Here is a 19,255-nt window from a genome sequence, read left to right as displayed (position 1 = left end):
CACTCAAACTTTAAAGAGACCCAAATATGATATTTTACTTTAAAAAGCCCAATATAAGGAAAAGAGCTGCATCTTTTGCATCTAAATAGTATTAAAATATTTTGTGAAACTTTTGAGTAGTCCATAACAATATGCATTATTTATAGAATACTACATTTGTAACTTGCTACCTAGGAGGAGTTAAATGATAAAAATAATATATGTGTCATGATAAAAATATTATTATAAATATGATTTGATGTAGAAATAATAATACATCTTTCTCTGTCCTGAAACTCACTCTGTAAACCAGGCTGGCTCTGAACTCACAGAGATCCACCTGCCTCTGCCACCCGAGTGCTGGGATTAAAGGCATGAACCACCACTGCCTGGCTCATATCTAAAATTTTTATGGGCTTTTTATTTGAAAAGGGCTTATGTAGCTCAAGGTAGCTAGAGCTCATTGTGTGGTCCAGAGTGACCTCAATGCCTTAGCATCCCAAGAGCTAAGATTACAGCCATGAGCCACCACCCTTGGATCCTTACCTTAGTGGTTTTAAAACTCATTCTTTTGCCGTGTTTGTACCTTTTTCCAGATTTCCCTTTGAAAAGCCAATTTTGCTTCACTGTATTTTCCTTTAGCACTTAAATGACATAACTACTTTCATAGCTCACTTGTTTTTACATTTTTCTGGAATTTGTATTTTTACAGAAACACAACTAGACCCAAAACTCATAATAGATAAGATTGTTACAAACAAAGGACAAAGCCCCATCCCTAAGGGCACTTACAGTCGAAAACCTCCACTGAGTACAACATGCCAAAAGCAGTGTAGGCAGTCTTAAATGATGAGAGTGGGAGTCAGTAACGGTTTCTTGGAATAGGTGGGGCTTCTGGATGATTCCGAAGAAAGGAACGCAAGGGACCAACTAACACCCCAATGGTATGCTGCTCTATATGTCAAAGTTTGTGGGGGAAAGAGTCATAAAGACTGGTGTGGGCAATAAGACAAGGGCAGCAGTGAGGACAGATATTCAAAGGGAGGACAGAAGGGTCCAGAGAACAGATCACTGGGAAGCAGGGTTTCCATCCTTGATGAGGAAGTTGGCTTTGAGAATGACTGGAAAAGCACACAGGGTCACAGCCAGGGTGTGGGCATCTTCAAAAGGAGGTCTACAAATTTCAGTTTGAGTTATGGCTTGTAAGTTCTGTTGAAACATGAGCATCAATGGCCAGAATAAATAGAGAAATGTCCTCACTAAAATAAAAGAAGTACATTCTGTCAGTGGATTCAGATTTGTATAAAGGGATAGTGGTCAAAATAGAAGGCTGGAAGGGAACAGCTAATTTTGGGAATGAATACAAGGCCAATGATATAAAGAGGGAGGGAGGAAATATGAAGAATTGACAAAGTTATTAATATCATAAAAATGAGATAGGAGCAAAGGCCAACAATTTCCATAACAACAACACCAAAAGCCTTTGAAATAATATAAACTCTGCAACAGAAATGAACCTCTAGTCAGGCTAGTAGCTCTGTAGAAAGGGAGGGAAAGACAGAGAGAGATCACAAAGAAATTTAAATAGGTATTATAAGCGATGGAAATTTCTGTATTCTAATTGTGTTTGTGATTGTATAATATGTTTACTTGCCAAAACTCATGGAATTGTGCACTTAAGTAATTAATGCATTATAGTAAATTATTTTAAAAACCTAACCACATAAAAGTTTCAAAATAAAATTGTCAACTAATAATGTAATAAACATTGTTAATCGTCATTGATTAAATGAGGAATTCACCAATGATCCGGTAAAAAATCAGGACTTGTTTTATGGGGAGGGGCAATGCGAATACTCAATGTTGGTGTGTCATTCTTTTCAAAGCTGAATAAGAACTTTGGACCCGGGGTGCGTTCGGGTAGCCCCATCCCCCTTTGTCAGGAGAGGTTCACAGAACTAACACCTGAACAAACAAGCTGAAGTCACAGGATGCTGAGGAAGCAGAGTCCTGATGGTCATTTTCTGTTTCCCCAGAAACAAACAGCCCCAGCTCCAGTCCACTGCCAAGAACTCTTGACTTCAATTGGGCAGGAATCTCAGCAAGGGTGTGTTTAGAGGGGGTGGCAACATCCTGAGCCCAAACATCGGCCAAACAAGGAGCTGCCTGCTCTGTACCTTCAGAAATGAGCTCTTCTCACTCTAGAGATGAACAGAGGGAAGGACCAATAGGCCAGTAAGTGTCCACCTTCCCAGGATTCTCCTCTATACATAATGGAACGCCTTACTTTCAGCTGAGTGATGAGGACTCCATGAACCAGGGGCACAGGCAGGGCTAGGTATTTGTCCTCACAAGGTGACAAGTTTCCCTTTTCTTTGATGGATCTGCTCCTAGCCAGACTCACCTGAGAACCATGGGCTGGGCAACCATAGACTGACTCCAGTCTAAACAGCCTCAATGCCCAGAGAGAAGAGGTAAGAAACAATAGTAACTTTGGAAGAGTGATGTTGCTAGTCTAGGGGCAGTTCTGATTGAGCAAATTTTCAAAATTCATTGTGATTTCCTCTTTCAGTATGCCTTTTCAGGGCTAAGCATACCTGCAGTGCAATCTTGGTGAGCCTTACGTTTTCAGCTCTTTAGCAATAAAATGGGGTGATAATAATCATCTTACATTGTAATTAACCTACATCATGATTGTGATAGACTAAACAAAATAAAGCATAGAGGGGATAGGGAAATTATTCAACAGGTAATAACATGTGTTGTTCTTGCAGAGGATTCAAGTTTGGTTTCCAGTACCCACAAAGTGGTTCACAGCCACCTCTAACTCCAGATTTAGAGGATCCAATGCTCTCTTCTGACCTTCAAGGACCTGTGCTTTGTATACATGCATATAGGGAAAACTCATACATATAAAATAAATCTTGAAAAGATTATATAAAACATAGGAATTCTCAGAGCAGTGCCAACAGCACGGAAAGCCGGACAGCACTCCACACATTCTTTACTGAAAAAAACATGCTTCGTGCGTTTGTTTTCAACTCAGATTAAAAGTTAAATCCTGAGAAAAGATGGGGAGAGGACAAAAGAATCAAAAAAAAAAAAAAAAATCTTTGGAATAAGCTTGAATTTTCTTCGCAATGTTTAGAAAATATTAAAGAGAAATGATTAGATTACAAGTGCCCAAAGGACATTTCCACCTTGCTGCCTTCTCAAGAAAAGAACATTTAAGCTTTCGCAATTAAATATATAACCATGTCATTTTACCCTTTCTTTTTCTTCTTCCAGTACTTCCTACATACTCCCACCCCCATCTCAGCTTTACTCTCTCGCAGACTCATGGCTGCCCACTTTTTCCTTAGTTGTTGTTGTTATATGTGTGTGTTCTTAATACATAAGTGCATCCTATCTATGAAAAACTTTTAATCGGTGTTTTTTTGTTTGGTTTTAGAAAATCAATATTAAACACTTAACCAATTAGCCAGCTTCTATCTGGGAGTTTTTCTCCTTGAGAAACATTGTAAAGAGAGATTTCATTTTGATTGTTTTGCCTCATTTCCCAAAGCAGCAAGGGAAAGCTCTTCCAGGAAGATGGTAGACAGCACTGTCGTAGCCAATAACACAAAGAGAAGAATTACCTGCTCTGATGCAAAAAACAAAAAACAAAAACAAAAAAAATCATCGATTGACTACAGGTGATTTTAAGCAGATCATGTGATGGTTAATGCTGATTGTCAACTTGACTGGATCTAGAATTGCCTAGGAGATATGCCTCTGTGCTTGTCTATGAAGGAGTTTCTAGTTTAGGTTTACTAAAGCAGGAAGACCCACCCTAAAAGTGGACAGCAGCATCCATAGACTGGAATCCTGGCCTCTATAAAAGAAACTCTAAGCTGATGGAAGCATCCATTTCCTTATGTTTTCAGATTATGGACACTGTGACCAGATACCTTACACTTCTGCCACCATACTTTCACACCATGATAGACTATCCCCTCAATTCATGAGCCAAAATAATTGTTTCAGACAATAGGAAAAGTAGTATAGACAGGCTTGTAACATATAAGAAATAAAAGGAGAAAAAATAAATATGTTTAAGGAGTATATAATAGAAATAGATAAGACAGTAAAAGGTAATTCTGCAAATGGGAAATGAGAAAGGATAAAGTTAGAACAAATAAATCAGACTACAAATTGAGAACAAACTGAATATGTCAACTATGTACATGATCTTAGGGTGAATAGACAGGAGAGTATGGTGTATGCTTTAAAAGTAATCTTTCCAAAAACCTCAGCATGTGACAAAGTTAAGGATGAAACTTCAGGGAACAAACATCACACATTCCCAGTAAATTGTCAAGGTAGTGAAAAGAGGCTCCAGAAAGATTGGTGCCTTATGTCCATTAAGAATCCCACTTTGTCAACATTTTGTATATATTTTTTAATAGTGTAAGTCTAAGATATCAAAATACAATATATATTTGACCCTCTTGGTACCTACCAGACGTTCCTGGATTTTGTCTACAAGAGTTGGATCACTCAATAGTAGAACAGGTTCACTGGATGAGTCCCCAGATATCAAGCGAAGTTTGGCTTCATTGACCACAGTGGAAAGTCCCACAGGGATAAATGATATTCCTGAAATTCTAGCATCTTCAGAAATACTTTGGACATCTGGACTCTTGGGATGATCAATGCCATCAGTCATCAACAAAGCCACTTTCACACCATCTTTACGTCCTTCTCTCTTAAGCAGCCTTGTGGCATTGGAGATGGCATAATAAGAGAAGGTACCTTGCCCAATTAAATTCAAAGACTTGACCCTCTGCTTAAATGTCTGTAGATCCTTCCAAGAAGAAAAGGGTGGATCAATCTGGACGGAGCTGCTAAACTGAAGGGCTGCCAACTTGATGTCATATTTCAGTGACCTACCAGGAGTCAACTGGAAAATCCTCTCACTCAAGCTGTCCACAAAATTTTTTTGATTATCAAAGAGGACAATTTTAGAGCTTTCAGAACTGTCCAAGATAAAAGCAACATCGATGAAGCAAATGGAGTCTGAAAGAGAACGCAAAGGTTGTGTGACACAATTGTCCCTCCTCACATGCAACATCACATAATCAGAACCCCAATTGTTTTGCTTCTAAGAGAGAAGTAACTGTGAGAGACACCTTGAAAGATGACAGACTGCCTTCAAGATTAAAATTAATTTGTACAAAATTAAATATCTTTCTAAGTCTACAAAATATTTTTCTTTCATTAAATGAAAAGCAAGACCAAACAAATAAAAGTGTCATATTTTCCCTCTTGTAAACCCACTTAAAGCATAAAAAGGGGAAATGTGATATATTTTTACAATTAAAAATTCTAGACAAAGGAGTCTAAAGGTAAATCAAAGCATTCTGTTTAATAATTGGGTTATGTCATATTAGGGCCTTGAAATCAAATGAGAAAAATACCTACATTCATTGTAGGAATAACAACAGGAAAACAAACTTATTTGAAAGTAGAGTTGTATGTGAATCCTAAATCAGTTTCTTAATAGCTTATTTGCTTATGGCCTTGAATGGCCATTTAAGATCTCTGAACCTGTTTATCCATATTGTGAGAGTGGCTGTCTCTGTTCTTCCTATTATACATGTGGAGTTCAAATGACATAACACATGCACAATACTCTAAAATGTCTGAGGTGATCTAAATATGTAGAGTTTATTACTATCATGATATAATTATGTATACATACATATGATTTTCTACTTATATCAAACACTATACTTTTATATTAGTGCTTTCACAGACTAAAACTAAAACTTTTTTTTAAAACACTCTATTTTTTACCCCGGATGTCATTTTTCCTTGCCAGTATGTTTGGCTTTGGTCCTTTCTTTCTTTGTCCATGTACTGCTTGAGTCATAAACGCTGGCAAAAGCAGAAGACAGAAGGCAGCATCTCTTTTCCTCATTATGGTAGATGGTGAAAATTCATCTGCCTGGTAACACCTTGAAATGGAAAATCCAGTTATAAATATCCCCATAAAGGGCAATGTTTATCTTTTTTTTCTTTTATTGAAAATATATTTTTCTCATAACCTGATTATGGTTTCCCCCTCTATTCTTCCCGGTCTTTCTGCACTCCCCTTCCATCAGAATTGATCCCCTTTCTGCCTCTTATTAGAAAACAAACAGGCTTCTAAGGGACTATGATATGATATGACAAAATTAACACATTGAAATTGAACAGAACAAACTTAGAAATATACAGAAAAGAGCTCAAGAGAGGGCACAAGAAACAGAGACTCGCTCATTCTCATATTCAGGAATCCCCTCACACACACCAAAAAAAAAAAAAAAAAAAACCCAGAGAGTGGGGATAAATAAATAAATAATTTTGAGTTTGTAGTGTTAAAAACTGGCATAAGGGCCAACTACGTGTTTCAGTGAATTTAGGCACTTGGCACCAAGCAAGACGAACTGAGTTTGTCTCCATGTAGTGTAAGGAAAGAATTAGCTTCAGCAAGCTGTCCTCTGCTCACTCAAATACACACACACACACACACACACACACACACACACACACACACACAAGTATCTTCACGTTTTAGGTAAAATATACTGAGATTTTTAAAACTTGTAACCTAAGCAAGCCGTGGTACCATGATGAAACATTTCTATGTAAATACTCATTTATATTTAATAGCTATATTTAAGCAGCACTAATTTCTCATTATATTATGGAGAACATGGAGTAAGGAAATCCATTAATCAATGTCTCAGTCCCACACTGTTTGGAGATTATGGTTCTATCACAGTACCTGCTTTGTCCTTTTCAGATTCTTCAGAGTGAGTTCAGATGACTGAATGTTTCTTCCACTCATTTTCATTATTACTGATTCTTAGCAAATCTGTCCCTTCCTTGGATCATACACAGACTCTACCATTTTTAGCCTTACTGAGAATGAGTTCAAAACTCATCAATGAGTTCAAAACTCACATCAGAATTAAATTCTTCCTCAGCTTTCCCTAACTCCTTTCTCTTTTCTACTCTTGCTTTCTACTCTTCTGATGAATCTAAAGAATATGAGAACAAAAACCCATAGATTTGCTTAAAAGCAACTTGCAAACAATACACGGGAAAAGACTAGAAATCAGGAGGCCTACCCTTCAAACAACCCAGTGAAACTGTTTTCCCAGGTAGCTAAACAACGAGAACTTTAATTCTGTATTAAAATTCTCACTCATCTGTATCAGTCTAATATGCCCGGCTACACACAAAGTGATGCTTAAATCACCAGAATTCCCTGACAAAGAGAGACCCGTATGTTGCTAGCTCCGGATGCCCGAGGGATCGGGAACAAAACGTTTATTTAGAACTAACAATCTGCATGGTTTTGCATGTTTGCCTCCTTCAGCTGCTTTAACTCAAGGAGGTCTGGAAAAGGAATCAATTTCCTCCTTTGGCACCTTGCCTCCCAAGAATGTGAACTGGAAATTAATGACCATGATTTTCCAGATGCTCAGTAGATGGTGGATATACGTGCAAAGGCCATGATGAGTGAGCTGGGAGACTGACTTCTTTCATCCATGCCAGAAAAATGAATCCCCCAAAGAAGCAAGATTGTTAGGTTGGCGATAAAGCAATGGCTGGCTTCAGGCCACAGTCTCTTCCTCAAATAGCATGAAGCAGAACATTTACTAAGACAACGCCACTTCTGTGCGAACAAGCACCTGTGCTGGCCCGTGCACCAAGCACACTTGGCTAAATGTCAGATCAGGTATACTATGATAAGAAAAACAGCAAAAACAAACAAACAATCAAACAACCACCCCCCTTTCCGCCAGAACTGTACCAAGGAAATAGAACATGCAATCGGCATCTCTGTTTGAACCAAGAAGAACATGAAAGAACTACAACTTTACTTCCAAAGGTTAGTGTAAAGATAGAGTCACATAGACACACACAGCTACTACTGCAATTTCAGAAGAGAAGAGAAATCAGTGTTACACTGGTGTTTTCCCTTGGCTCAAGTCCACGCCATGAGGAACATCTTAGAAGTTCTGGGAGTGAGACACTGACAGAATGAGATGTAAGGACTTCCGAACTATTGGCTTCAAATAAAACGAAGCACCTGAACATGTAGTTTTCTTGGCTTAGGGTTCTGAATTTATAGCTCAACCCTCATGGGGATGACAGTCCCGGACACAGCTCAATCCCTGCAGTAATGATAATATCTGTGTGTGTGACTTCTTCTGGCGGCTCTTCGCTCGCCCCCTGAGGCAAAGCTTTTTGCTTCCTTGAGCACTCTCCTGACCTTCCATTTTTTGTTCGCTAGTTTTTCTAGTCTATTACCTTCCTGAACTCTTTGACTTTGTTAGTTTGACATTTTGAGAGCCCACCCACTTCTAATCACTTACAGCGTGTTCTATTGCTCTCATTTTTATTCTTATCTTTCAGGAAGATGTACAATTGGATTAGAAGGAATGGAAAATGAATTAGTTAAATGAAAGAAGTTATAAACCTCTATGTTAATATAGGCTAAATTTTATGAATACAGATCTTTTGGCAAATACCGTATTTTGACATTCTTCCTAAAATTTTTTTCAGGTGAATATAAGGGTCAATGCATTCAAGAGATTTTGTATTTTATAATTTTTCAGGAATAAAATAATTTTTCTGTGGATTTTATTAATTTTTTCATAGTTTTTGCATTTTACTAGCTTCTGCATGAAGACAAAATGATCAGATATTCTTTATTCAAATTTCTAGTAAAATGATAAAAATATTCTGTGATTAATCGTGAATTATAGAAATTAATTTCAAATTTAAAAAATTTGCCAAAGATGTGAACAACATTGCAGTACAGTTTAGTAGACTGTAAATTTAGAATAAAATTTGCAAAACAAAGAATTAAATACCTTTAAAACTACTTTTAGTTTAGTTTAGCAGTTATTCATGTTTAGCTAACAATTGGCTTTGAATAACAACAGAGGGCAAAGTTTTCAATAAGCTTCCTTCACATGACCAGAACATCAGTCATTTATCCTTGCAGGGTTCCTGGAAGGTCCTGAGTTAAGGAATGAAAAGCAAGCAGCTGTGTCTTACCTTAGGCAAATTCTCAAACAGGAAAGACAGACCAGTGCAGTAGATGCTCACAGCAAGGACTATGATTAGGGATACAGTTAGCTATTTGATATTGTTCTGTTCTCTGGGAAATAATTTTTTGCATCTCCTTATTCTTGTTTACTAGAGTGGGTAGGCATTTTGCCAAGGTGCAAGATCTGGGTGGGATCAGTAAGCAACTTAAAGGGACAGAGTCCCTTCAAAATAAGTCTGTGCTTTCCAGACTGCTGTTCTGAAAAAGAAAAAGAATCTGAGCAAATTTTCTTCATTTTAGGCATTGATTGGCAACCTGCCTTTGTTTCTTCATACTATATACCCTTCTTTTGATTTCTGTTTTTCCTCTTTGCCTGGGTTTGCTCTCTGAGATGCTAGTTGGAATAACATTGTGAAGCATATAAATGGTATCACTCTCAGATTCAAAATTGTTTTTTAAGAAAATGAGATTAATATTTCTTTAAGTTGAATGGTGACCATGTAGCAGTTCGTTATTATAGTCTTCCTACTTCTGATTTTTGGAAATTTTTTGTAGGGCTCTGCCCCTAACTTCTATGAAGTACTTGCTCTCCAATCTAGGAAGCAAGGTAGAGAGTCATCTGTTAAGATGTTCTTCTAACTATAACTATAATGAGGGAAAACCTAAATATAAGTTCCCCAGCTCTGCTTTTAGCTGGTTTTAAATCACCTCCACTCACTTTGGAGGTGACAGAGTAGAGCAGTGTGATATTCATTGTTGGTTTCCCACTGATTGAAGGTTCTGGAGGGGCCATCATTGGCGGTATCATCACTAACTAAAGACACCTAGCAGATTACAGCCATTCTAAGAAAAGTTGTATTTCACTATCAGAAGAGAGTGACATTTGCCTTCCCACCTCACGAGGGGACCAATGCTTCCCCTGTTCTCCAATTAAAGATATATTTTAAGTGACTAAGTACAGTATTACCTATGCTTGAGAAGAACTAAAAAAGGCTTGAGGTTTTTTTTGTTGTTGTTGTTGTTTTTTGGGTTTTTTGTTTGTTTGTTTGTTTTGCAAGATAGGATCTCACTTTGTAGCTCAAGCTGTCCTGAAATTTACTATGTAGACCAGGCTGGCCTCAAACTCACAGAGATCTGCCTACTTCTGCCTCCTGCCTGATGGGATTAAAGGTGGACGCCACTACACCCAGCTAGCACAGGACTTTCTAATAACTAACTATTCTTTATATTTAAAGAAGTCAAGACATCTAGTGACCACCGCAACCCAGGGTACAGCAGTTTGTGCATTGGAAAAGCAGACCACTTAAATTTGTGACTCTCCTAGTACCCACCTATCTGACATACCTCTCTAAAATTCCTATCTGGGTCTTGCACCTTCAGGCCCTAACCAAAATGGATTTTTGCTAGCGATAGCTCCCATCTTTGGACTGCTGGATTTCTGAATAGAATTTTCTCCATTTCTAAAAACCTTGCCTTCAAGTCTGTGGCCTTCTCAAATGGTCAGCGATGACCTTGGGTTCGTGGTTACAGTTTTATAGTAGTTGGTGTTCTGAGATGTCTAGACAAGAAAGGAGTCATTAAAGCTGTTTCATTGTCCTTTTCCCATTCTCTAATTTGTAGACTCAGCCCATGGTAAATCAACATTATTATTGTGGCAAAATGTATCTTATCACTCTATAAATGATAGACTTCTCTGTATGGGTTTCCTCTGAAATCACGTAACAGCTTGATTATTATATTTATGGTTGTGAGCCTAGCCTTTAACGGCTGAGCTATCCCTCCAGCCCAACAGCTTGATTATTAGAGAAGACAATATATAGGTTGTTACAATTATTTTAAATTAGTTTTTTATTAATGTGTTAATTATTTTTATGAATGTATATATTCGCTGGGTATATGCCAGTAAATGTGTAGAGGTCAGAAAATAACCTTGTAGAAATGCTTCTCTCTTTCTACATTTTAAGCCCAGATTGTCAGATTTAGGCTGCAAGAATATCAACTGTCTGAGACACACTGCAGGTATTATCATTATAGGGTGGCATTGTAACATTATCAATTCCCTTATTATAACAATAGCAATCTCTGTTTCAGGATCACCAAGCAGGTGTCAGGCACAGCGCTGAGTGTTTCATACATACTTCACCATCTACCCTCACAAGCAGTATCTCAACATCACTGGAGTGGGAAGCAGGGGAATAGTGGTTAGCAGAGATTCTCTAGAAACAGTAAGGGTAAAGGTAAGAAAGTTCACACATTTATAAACCTCAGCAAGAGTTGGTGGTGACAGAATGGTTACATTCTCACTATCAATGTCAACACTTGGCCTCTGCATTGTGTGTCAGGAGGCTGCCAATTGGGGGAGGTTAAGTTAAGAAGAGACTGCATGGTTGCACATCATCATCATCATTGTTTTAGGAATGCATGTGAATCTACAATTATCATTTGGTTAAAAAAATTAATTTTAAATGAACAGGAAATAAAGGTTTCAAGAAAATGAAAAGAGGCTTGCAGAGATGGCTCAACGAGTAGAGTGTGTGGGTCTTAATGCCATCCCTCAGAGTCTCTGTAAAGGATGAAGCAGCACATGGCTATACATACCATCAGTGCTGGGCTGGTTGATGCAGCAGAATCCCTAGGGCTCACTAGCTAGCAAGTCTAGCCAATCACTGAGCTCAAAAACTAAAAAAGGAAAGCAACTGAGAAAGGCATCCAACAGGGACCTTGGCCTCCACACATGTGAATATATACAAAGATGTAAATGCAAGAAAAAAAAAAAACAGAAAAAGAATTCAGATTTTACAGCTGTTCCTACTGTCATACTAACATTAGAGAATGTCAGAACAGTGGCTGGGGAGATAGCTCAATGGATTAAAGTAATCAATGCACAAGCATGAGGATCTGAGTTCAAATCCCCAGCACCCATGTAAAAAGCCAACCAGGTCATCCCAACACTTTTGGGGGAGCAGAGACAGGAGGATTGTTGGGGCTTGTTGGTTGCCAGCCTAACTGTAGCTTCAGTGAGAAATTCTGACTCAGAATAATATGGAGAGTGACAGAGCAGGACACCCAACATCCTCTTCTGGACTTCACACTCATGCACTGGCACACTCACCACACATGCAACCCCCCATTCTCCAAACACATATACCATATACATACATCACACATACTTACACAAGCGGACACCATACCCACACCCCCCCACACACACACCATGCACATGAACACATACATATACCACACATATGCATCACAACATAAGAGATTGTTTAAGCCTCGTGTCTAACAACTATCCCATCATCAGATGACGTCACCATGTGAATTCTGTGTTCCATTGTCACCTCCTCATAAAGCAGATTTTTCAAGAAGTCCCATGGACCTTTTAAGGAACAGTGAAATCTTCAGGAAAAAAACAAAACAAAACAGAAACATATGTTTTCTTACTTCACTGGAGATGTTAGCCACACTTCTCTCCTTCATATGACAGAGATGAGACAAGGCATAGGAAGTAGCATTTCAAAAGAAAATCAGCCAGTTGTTTCCTTAAATAGCTTAGAAATTTATTCTATGTGAAGTAATAAAAACATTTAAAAAACTGGTCATAAATCAGCAGGAAGCTGTATCAAAAGGACATGTCTGGGGCAAGAGTAAGGTTTCACATGACATTGCAGAAGCTCCCTCGGTTTCTGTACTGCTGCTGATTCAGTGACAAAGGATGCCAGCAGCTGTGACAGAGAGGAGAGAAGGCAGTGGGCTTCCTAACCATTGCAGAGAAACTGCTATATTTTCCCTCGCTGTTTTTTTGTTTTTGTTTTTGTTTTTGTTTGTTTTGTTTTTTCCCTCCAGTATAAAACATGGTGTGGTCAAACTTTATGGGACAACTGCTACAAAGCTTGGAAGCTTCCAGGACTCATTATGCTCCTTGATCGCAAGAATGTGGCTTAGACATTTTTCTCATGCCCTTCTTCAGTAAACTGGAGGGACATCAAGAAGGCATTGGTCCTATTCACCAGAAAAGAGAAAAACCAATGTTCTTCAAAGATAATATGGAAACAAAAATCATCTCTGGCAATAGAGCTCAGGAAATGGGGCATTGCCTAAGCCTGGGACAGTGGGTGCCACGCCAGCTTCCTCATCAATTCTGATTGAGTTTACCTTTTCTGCACCCTCTAATTTTTTTTTTTTTTTTTTTGGCTATTATTATTTTAAAATGTTTTCTCTTAGAATGACGTATGCAAACAGCAATTTGAAACAATTGTTTTGTTTTGCTTTACATTGTTTATTCCCTAATATAGTTTCCTTAATCTTCTGGCATTTGGTTCCCAGCTTGAGTAATGTCACATATGCAACACACATTGTCTCCAAGAGGAAAGTGACAGCATAAATCCCCACAACAATCTTACGACTAGCAGAATGTCCCTTTTTATGTTTCCGTCTTTCAAGTTGTTTCTTTGCTTCCTAAGCAACTACTTCCGATCAAAAATATTGGGCTGCTATCTAGAAAAACTAAACAATTTTTCATTCTAATAAATACCAAAAAAGAAGTTAGATAAATCTTAACTGTGAAAGTTCAGTTTTAATTTGATTCTTCCCTTCACTCAATGGATAGAACACTTCTTTATTCAACACCCATTGGGGAGGAAGTAGATTTTTAAATAACAATGATTGACCCCTGCTTTAAAAGAAATTGTGAACATGGGGTATGTATGGTGTGTGTGTGTGTGTGTGTGTGTGTGTGTGTGCTTGTGTTCATGTGTGGGAATTCTGGCGCATGGGTCCCACAGTGTGTGGGTAGGTGTAAGAAGAGTACTTTGGGTGTTGGTCCTCCCCCTCTGTTATGAATACTGGCTTCCCTGTAGTTTCTGTAGTTGCAAGCTGTATCTTCAGCCCTAAATCCTGCTTTTAATAGAGAAAATATTTTCTGGTTTTCAATTAGTTGACTCTACTTTCTGGAATTGGTGTTGTACTATATGTGGATGACTTCTTTGATCCCCCAGTACAATGTATTGAAACTTTTCTTATACTGAAAGCAAAGAATAGTATCAAACCTCAAAACAGAATGTAAAGACAGAGCACATTTAATTTTTCTCCATTGTAGAGTTTATAAACTATGGGAGAAAGTTAACAGCCACAAAAAGGATAAGCCAGAATTAGAGAGAAAATAAAGTTGAGCTCTTTATGCAGCCACCTCTCATTATCCCTAAACACCCCCCCCCCCGGGGCTCATAGCCTTTTACACTATCCAGGCTTATGGCAAAGCAAGAGAAGGAGGCTGCATGGCAAGAAATTTATATTTGGAAACTATGAGTTTAACTTTAGGGGCAAGTGGCTCAGGAAAAGTCATCATGGGCCAAGTTCCAACATGTTATGAGTCTCGCTTTGCACTGTGTAAATCTTAATGTTTGACCATCAAAGGTGTGAACACTCCATCATAGAACTTTCTACTGGCTGAAAAACCTTCTCCTCCAGATTTGGGTAGTTTTATCCAAGTCTGAAGGTTATGAGCAGTCCATGTTTTTTGATACCTGACTAAATACAGCTAGCAATATGGTTAGGGATCTGTAGAACACATAATAAAAATCAGAGACAGATATTGGGGTTAAAGCTGAAGATCAGAGAAGCAAAGCAGCCAGCCACTGAGAGTGGCTGCATTGCTCCTCAGACTCACTGAGACTGCACTGACTTCCTGTCTCCTCCTGCCTTGTGTTCCTCTCTCTGCCCAGCATGCCACTCCTGTCTCCACCTCCCTACTGCCGGGGTTAAAGGTGTAAGCTCTGTTTCTCTTTTAGACTGATTCACTCTCGTGTAGCCTAGGGTGGCCTTGAACTCGCAGAGATCCATCTGCCTCTGTATCCTGAGTTCTAGGATTATAGGTATATTGCACCACTGCCTGGCCTCTATGGCTATGGCTAGCTTTGCACCCTGATCTTCAGGCAAGCTTTATTAAATCATAAATAACATATCACCACAGGGCTCAGCGCTGGTATGAATAATAAATCCAATAAACTGGTCAGTGTGCATAAGATTCGACAAAAGTGAATAATTTTTGAATTCCCGAACAAAAATGTTTTAAGAACATCATGTAGCTTATTATCCCCCACTGTGTCTCATTCTGTCTCTGCCATAGCATACTGTTTCATACAATATTACTTCAAATTAAGGTCACGGAGTCATTTTTAAGTTTTTATCAAAATGCAATTTTTCTAATATAATAGCTTGCTTCTTCTAGTCTTTTAAATTCTGCATGAAGGATATATCAGTTGTAGATAAAGCTTAACAGGAAAATGAATTTGAAGCAAATTCTCAATTTACTATTTGGGGTTTTGAAAGCTTTTATACTAAAGTCAGTTGCTATAATAAGTAATCATTGCATATATCAAAAACTATATATATGTAACTTTATAAAAGTGATTTTTGCTTACAATCGCATATTGTATGTTTTGCTAATTGATCAAATTCAGAAATGCCAAATACTAACATAAATTTGCCAGGGACTACCATAACTCTTAGACATTATTGCTTGAAAAAAGATATTTGGGCACCACCTTGTGGAACATTGTGGAAAGTGTGAGCGTCTAATGTCAGCAGTGCTGAATGAGTGGGATAGAAGTTGTTTCCTACAAATTTTCATTTATTAATGATTTATTTATTTTTGATTTCTGTGCATTAGTGTTTTGCCTTCATGCATGTCTGTATGAAGGTGTAAGATCCCTTGGAGCTAGAATTACAGACAGTGGTGAGCTGCCTTGTGAGGGTGGGGGTTGAGCCAGGGTTCTCTGTAAGAGCAGCCAGTACCCTTAACAACTAAACCATGTCTCCAGCCCTGACAAATTTTACTAGAAGAACAAAGATGTGAGTCAAAACAGTGGCCAGACTATTTTCCTATATGAATGGAAAAACTAGCTAACGTAATATCCCCACGAAATCCACCTTCGTGTTAATTAATTTGTTTCCTACTATGTGAGGAATAGGTAGAAACAAGTAACAATGCAGTAGTAATCTGGTGTGAGAAACAAGCAAGTAATAAAGCAATCGGGAGGGTCTGTAGAGATGGCTCAGAGGTTGAGAACACTGGCTGCTCTTCAGTGAGACCTGGGTTTCATTCTCAGACCCACAAGGCAGCTCACAACTGAACTGCCTATAACTCAAGTTCCAAAGGCTATAACACTGTCTATTGGCTTCCACAGCACGCTGCCCAGGCATATATGCAAGCAAAACACCCAAACCCATAAAATAATAATATTAATTTAAAAGGTAATGGCAAATTTTACCAAAAATGCTTATATAGAGAAACATTTTTATGTTTATGGAATATAACATGATAATTCAGTACATGTACACATGTATGCACTGATTTGTAATTGGCATCTTAAACTTTACTACTTAATTCAAACATTTTTTCAGAAGTAATCTGTTTTGCACACTTTCCTGCCAGCCGGGTCCCAGAGCTGCATCAGCCCCCAAATATAGTAATCAAATTTGAATTATGGAATTCTGAAATGTCTAGGGGAAAGACTACACAGAATTCCACCTGCAGAAGAGTGAAATTGGTTTATATCACTTGGCTTGTACAAAAATCAATTCAAAGTGAATCGAAGACTCAAATCTTAAAACTGAAACTTCTAGAAGGAAACACATTCAATGTCCTTCAAGATAATGGTTCAGTCAAGAACTTTTTAAAAAGAGCACCAGTACCATAGGAACTAACCCCAAGAAGTATTAACAGGTAGGACTACAAAACAAAACGTTTCTGTACAGCAAAGGAAACAATCAGTAGAGTTAACAGACAGCTCACAGCATGGGAGATCTTTCCCAGCTACACTTCAGAGAACGTGCTAATGACAAAAATTTTAAAAAATTGCAGAAATTAAATACTTAGCATTTAATTTAATTTAACTTGTTATTTAATAGTAAGATAAATACCAAGGAGAAAAACTGCCAATCAACAAATGGGCAAATAGCTTTTTAAAAAGAAATACAAATGGCCAATAACTATTTTAAAAAGTGTACAATATCCCTCGTCATCAGGGAAATGTAAATTAAAATACTTTGAGTTACTACCTCACCCCACTCAGAATGGCCATCAACAAATCTGACAACAAATGTTCAAGAGAATGTGTAGAAAAACAAGCTATTATTCACTGTTGGTGGAGGTGCAAAGTAATACAGCCATTGTGGAATTCAGTTTGGAAATTTCTCAAAAATTAAAAATAAAACAGCAATATGATCCAGCTATTTCACTCCTGGCCATATGCCCAGAGAATTATATCCCCTACCATAGAGATATTTACATCCCAAGTTTATTGGTTCGTTATTCACTGTAGAAAATAACTGGAATCAACTAAATTGTCGATCAGCAATGAATAATCAAAATTTGGTATATATGTTATATAAAATATGCATATAAGTTGGTATATATAAAATATATATATAAGTTTATATATATATGTATATATATATATACTAAAACACTACTCATACCTAAAATGAAGATAAAATGAAGATTAAAAAAAAACTTGCTAGAAAATAGATGGACTGAGAATGTACAATATTAAGTGAGGTCACACAATCTCAGAAAGAAATAAACCTCATGTTCACTATCATATGCAGAATCGAGTCAATAATATATGTAGATGTGTAAACAAATATACATGTCAGTGCAGGATATGATGAAGAAGAAAAAGCAAAGAAGACTAAACAAAAGATAAAGAAGAACTGCGTACAGGTAATAGATATGACTTCTGAAGGAGGATATAAAAATAGTTACAGTTTCTATTGCTGTGAAGAGACATGACCATGTTCACTCCTTTAGTCCGTTATCACCATGGCAGGGAGCATGGCAGTGCATAGGTAGACATGGGACTGGAGAAGCAGCTCAGAGTTCTGCGTCAGGATTGTGAGTGAGACTCTAGGCCTGGCTTGAGCATCTGAGAGCCTAAAGCCCACCCCTAGTGACAGACTTCCTCTAAAGAAGCCATAATACCTAATAGTGCCACTCCCTGTGGACCAATGTGGACTTTTTTCATTCAAACCACTACACAATTTTTCTAGTTCCATTTCTATCATGTTTTGGGGGTTTGAGGGTACAAAATATATTCAATACTTAAAATGTAAAATTTAACATGAAGCTTCATAGCTTTCATTCAAAATGCCTATTCTAACTCTATACAAATTCACTGAGTTGTATGGATTTTGGGTCTCATTAATTTGGATATGCAAATTTTTGTTTTTTTTTTAAGTTTTTAAAAATAATGAAGTTCATAAAATATAAAAAGGAGTTTATTGGTGTCTGTAAATTCTTTTGAAAAGCATCTTTACTTTTTTTGGTGGTGGGGGGTGTTCAAGACAGGGTTTCTCTGTGTCAACCTGGCTGTCCTGGAACTCACTCTGCTATAAGGTAGGTCTTGAACTAAGAGATCTGCTTGTCTCTACCTCCTGAGTGCTGGGATTAAAGGTATGTGCCACTACCACCCAGCTTGAAATGCATCTTTTAAAAATGATAGAGTAATGATTTGGTGTGTGTATGTAGGTGTGTATGTGTGTGTGTGTGTGTGAAATATCAATTCTGGGATGCAAACTATGGGTAATGTGTGTCATTGTCCTATGTTATTCTATTTTCTGCATGTTTGAAAATTTCACAATAAAATTGTAAACCAATAAATAAATAAGTAGATAAATAAATAAAAGATCTGTAAAATAATTTCCTACCCAGGCTATCATGGAAGATGGAGTTATAGGAGTGAGGGGAACAGGGTCTCCACTGATTTAGTTAGGTTTCTATTGTTAGGATAATGATCACGACCAACAGCAATTTAGGGGAAAAGAGTTTATTTGACTTATATACCCCAGGACAGAGTTTGCTGAGGGAATTCAAGAGAGGAAACTGAAGGCAGGAATTTGGAGGTAGAAACTTAATCAGAAGCCCTGGAGCAATGCTGTTTGCTGGCTTTCTTCCCTTGGCTTGTACCGCCTGCTTTCTACACACCTAAGGAACACCTGCCAAGGGCACGGCACAGTCTGAAGTGCACTGGACCTTCAGCTGCTTTCTTCTACACCCAAGGACCACTTACCAAGGGGTGGCACAGTCCACAGTGTACTGGGCCCTCCCACATCAATTATGAATCAAGAAAATGCCCATAAGCTTGCCTACAGGCCAATCTTAGGGAAATTTTTTGTTTTCAACTG

General features: G+C 37.9%; 1 protein-coding gene across 1 annotated transcript in view; it reads right to left on the bottom strand.

The window, feature by feature from the left end:
* Positions 1 to 9,125, bottom strand: part of Col28a1 (collagen type XXVIII alpha 1 chain) — a 166,872-nt gene extending 157,747 nt beyond the window's left edge. Inside the window, exons 1-3 of the mRNA XM_051177129.1 lie at positions 9,079 to 9,125; positions 5,818 to 5,978; positions 4,481 to 5,037 (exon numbers count right to left, since the gene is read on the bottom strand). Coding sequence (XP_051033086.1) covers positions 4,481 to 5,037; positions 5,818 to 5,941 — 681 coding nt within the window. The 5' untranslated portion in view covers positions 5,942 to 5,978; positions 9,079 to 9,125. The remainder of the gene's footprint in view (positions 1 to 4,480; positions 5,038 to 5,817; positions 5,979 to 9,078) is intronic.
* Between the last annotated feature and the right edge of the window lie 10,130 nt (positions 9,126 to 19,255).

Source organism: Phodopus roborovskii, unplaced genomic scaffold, assembly GCF_943737965.1.
Source record: "Phodopus roborovskii unplaced genomic scaffold, PHOROB, whole genome shotgun sequence".
Classification (NCBI taxonomy): domain Eukaryota; kingdom Metazoa; phylum Chordata; class Mammalia; order Rodentia; family Cricetidae; genus Phodopus; species Phodopus roborovskii.
The sequence above is the reverse complement of the archived record's forward strand: the minus strand, read 5'-3'. Positions and strand labels throughout refer to the sequence as shown.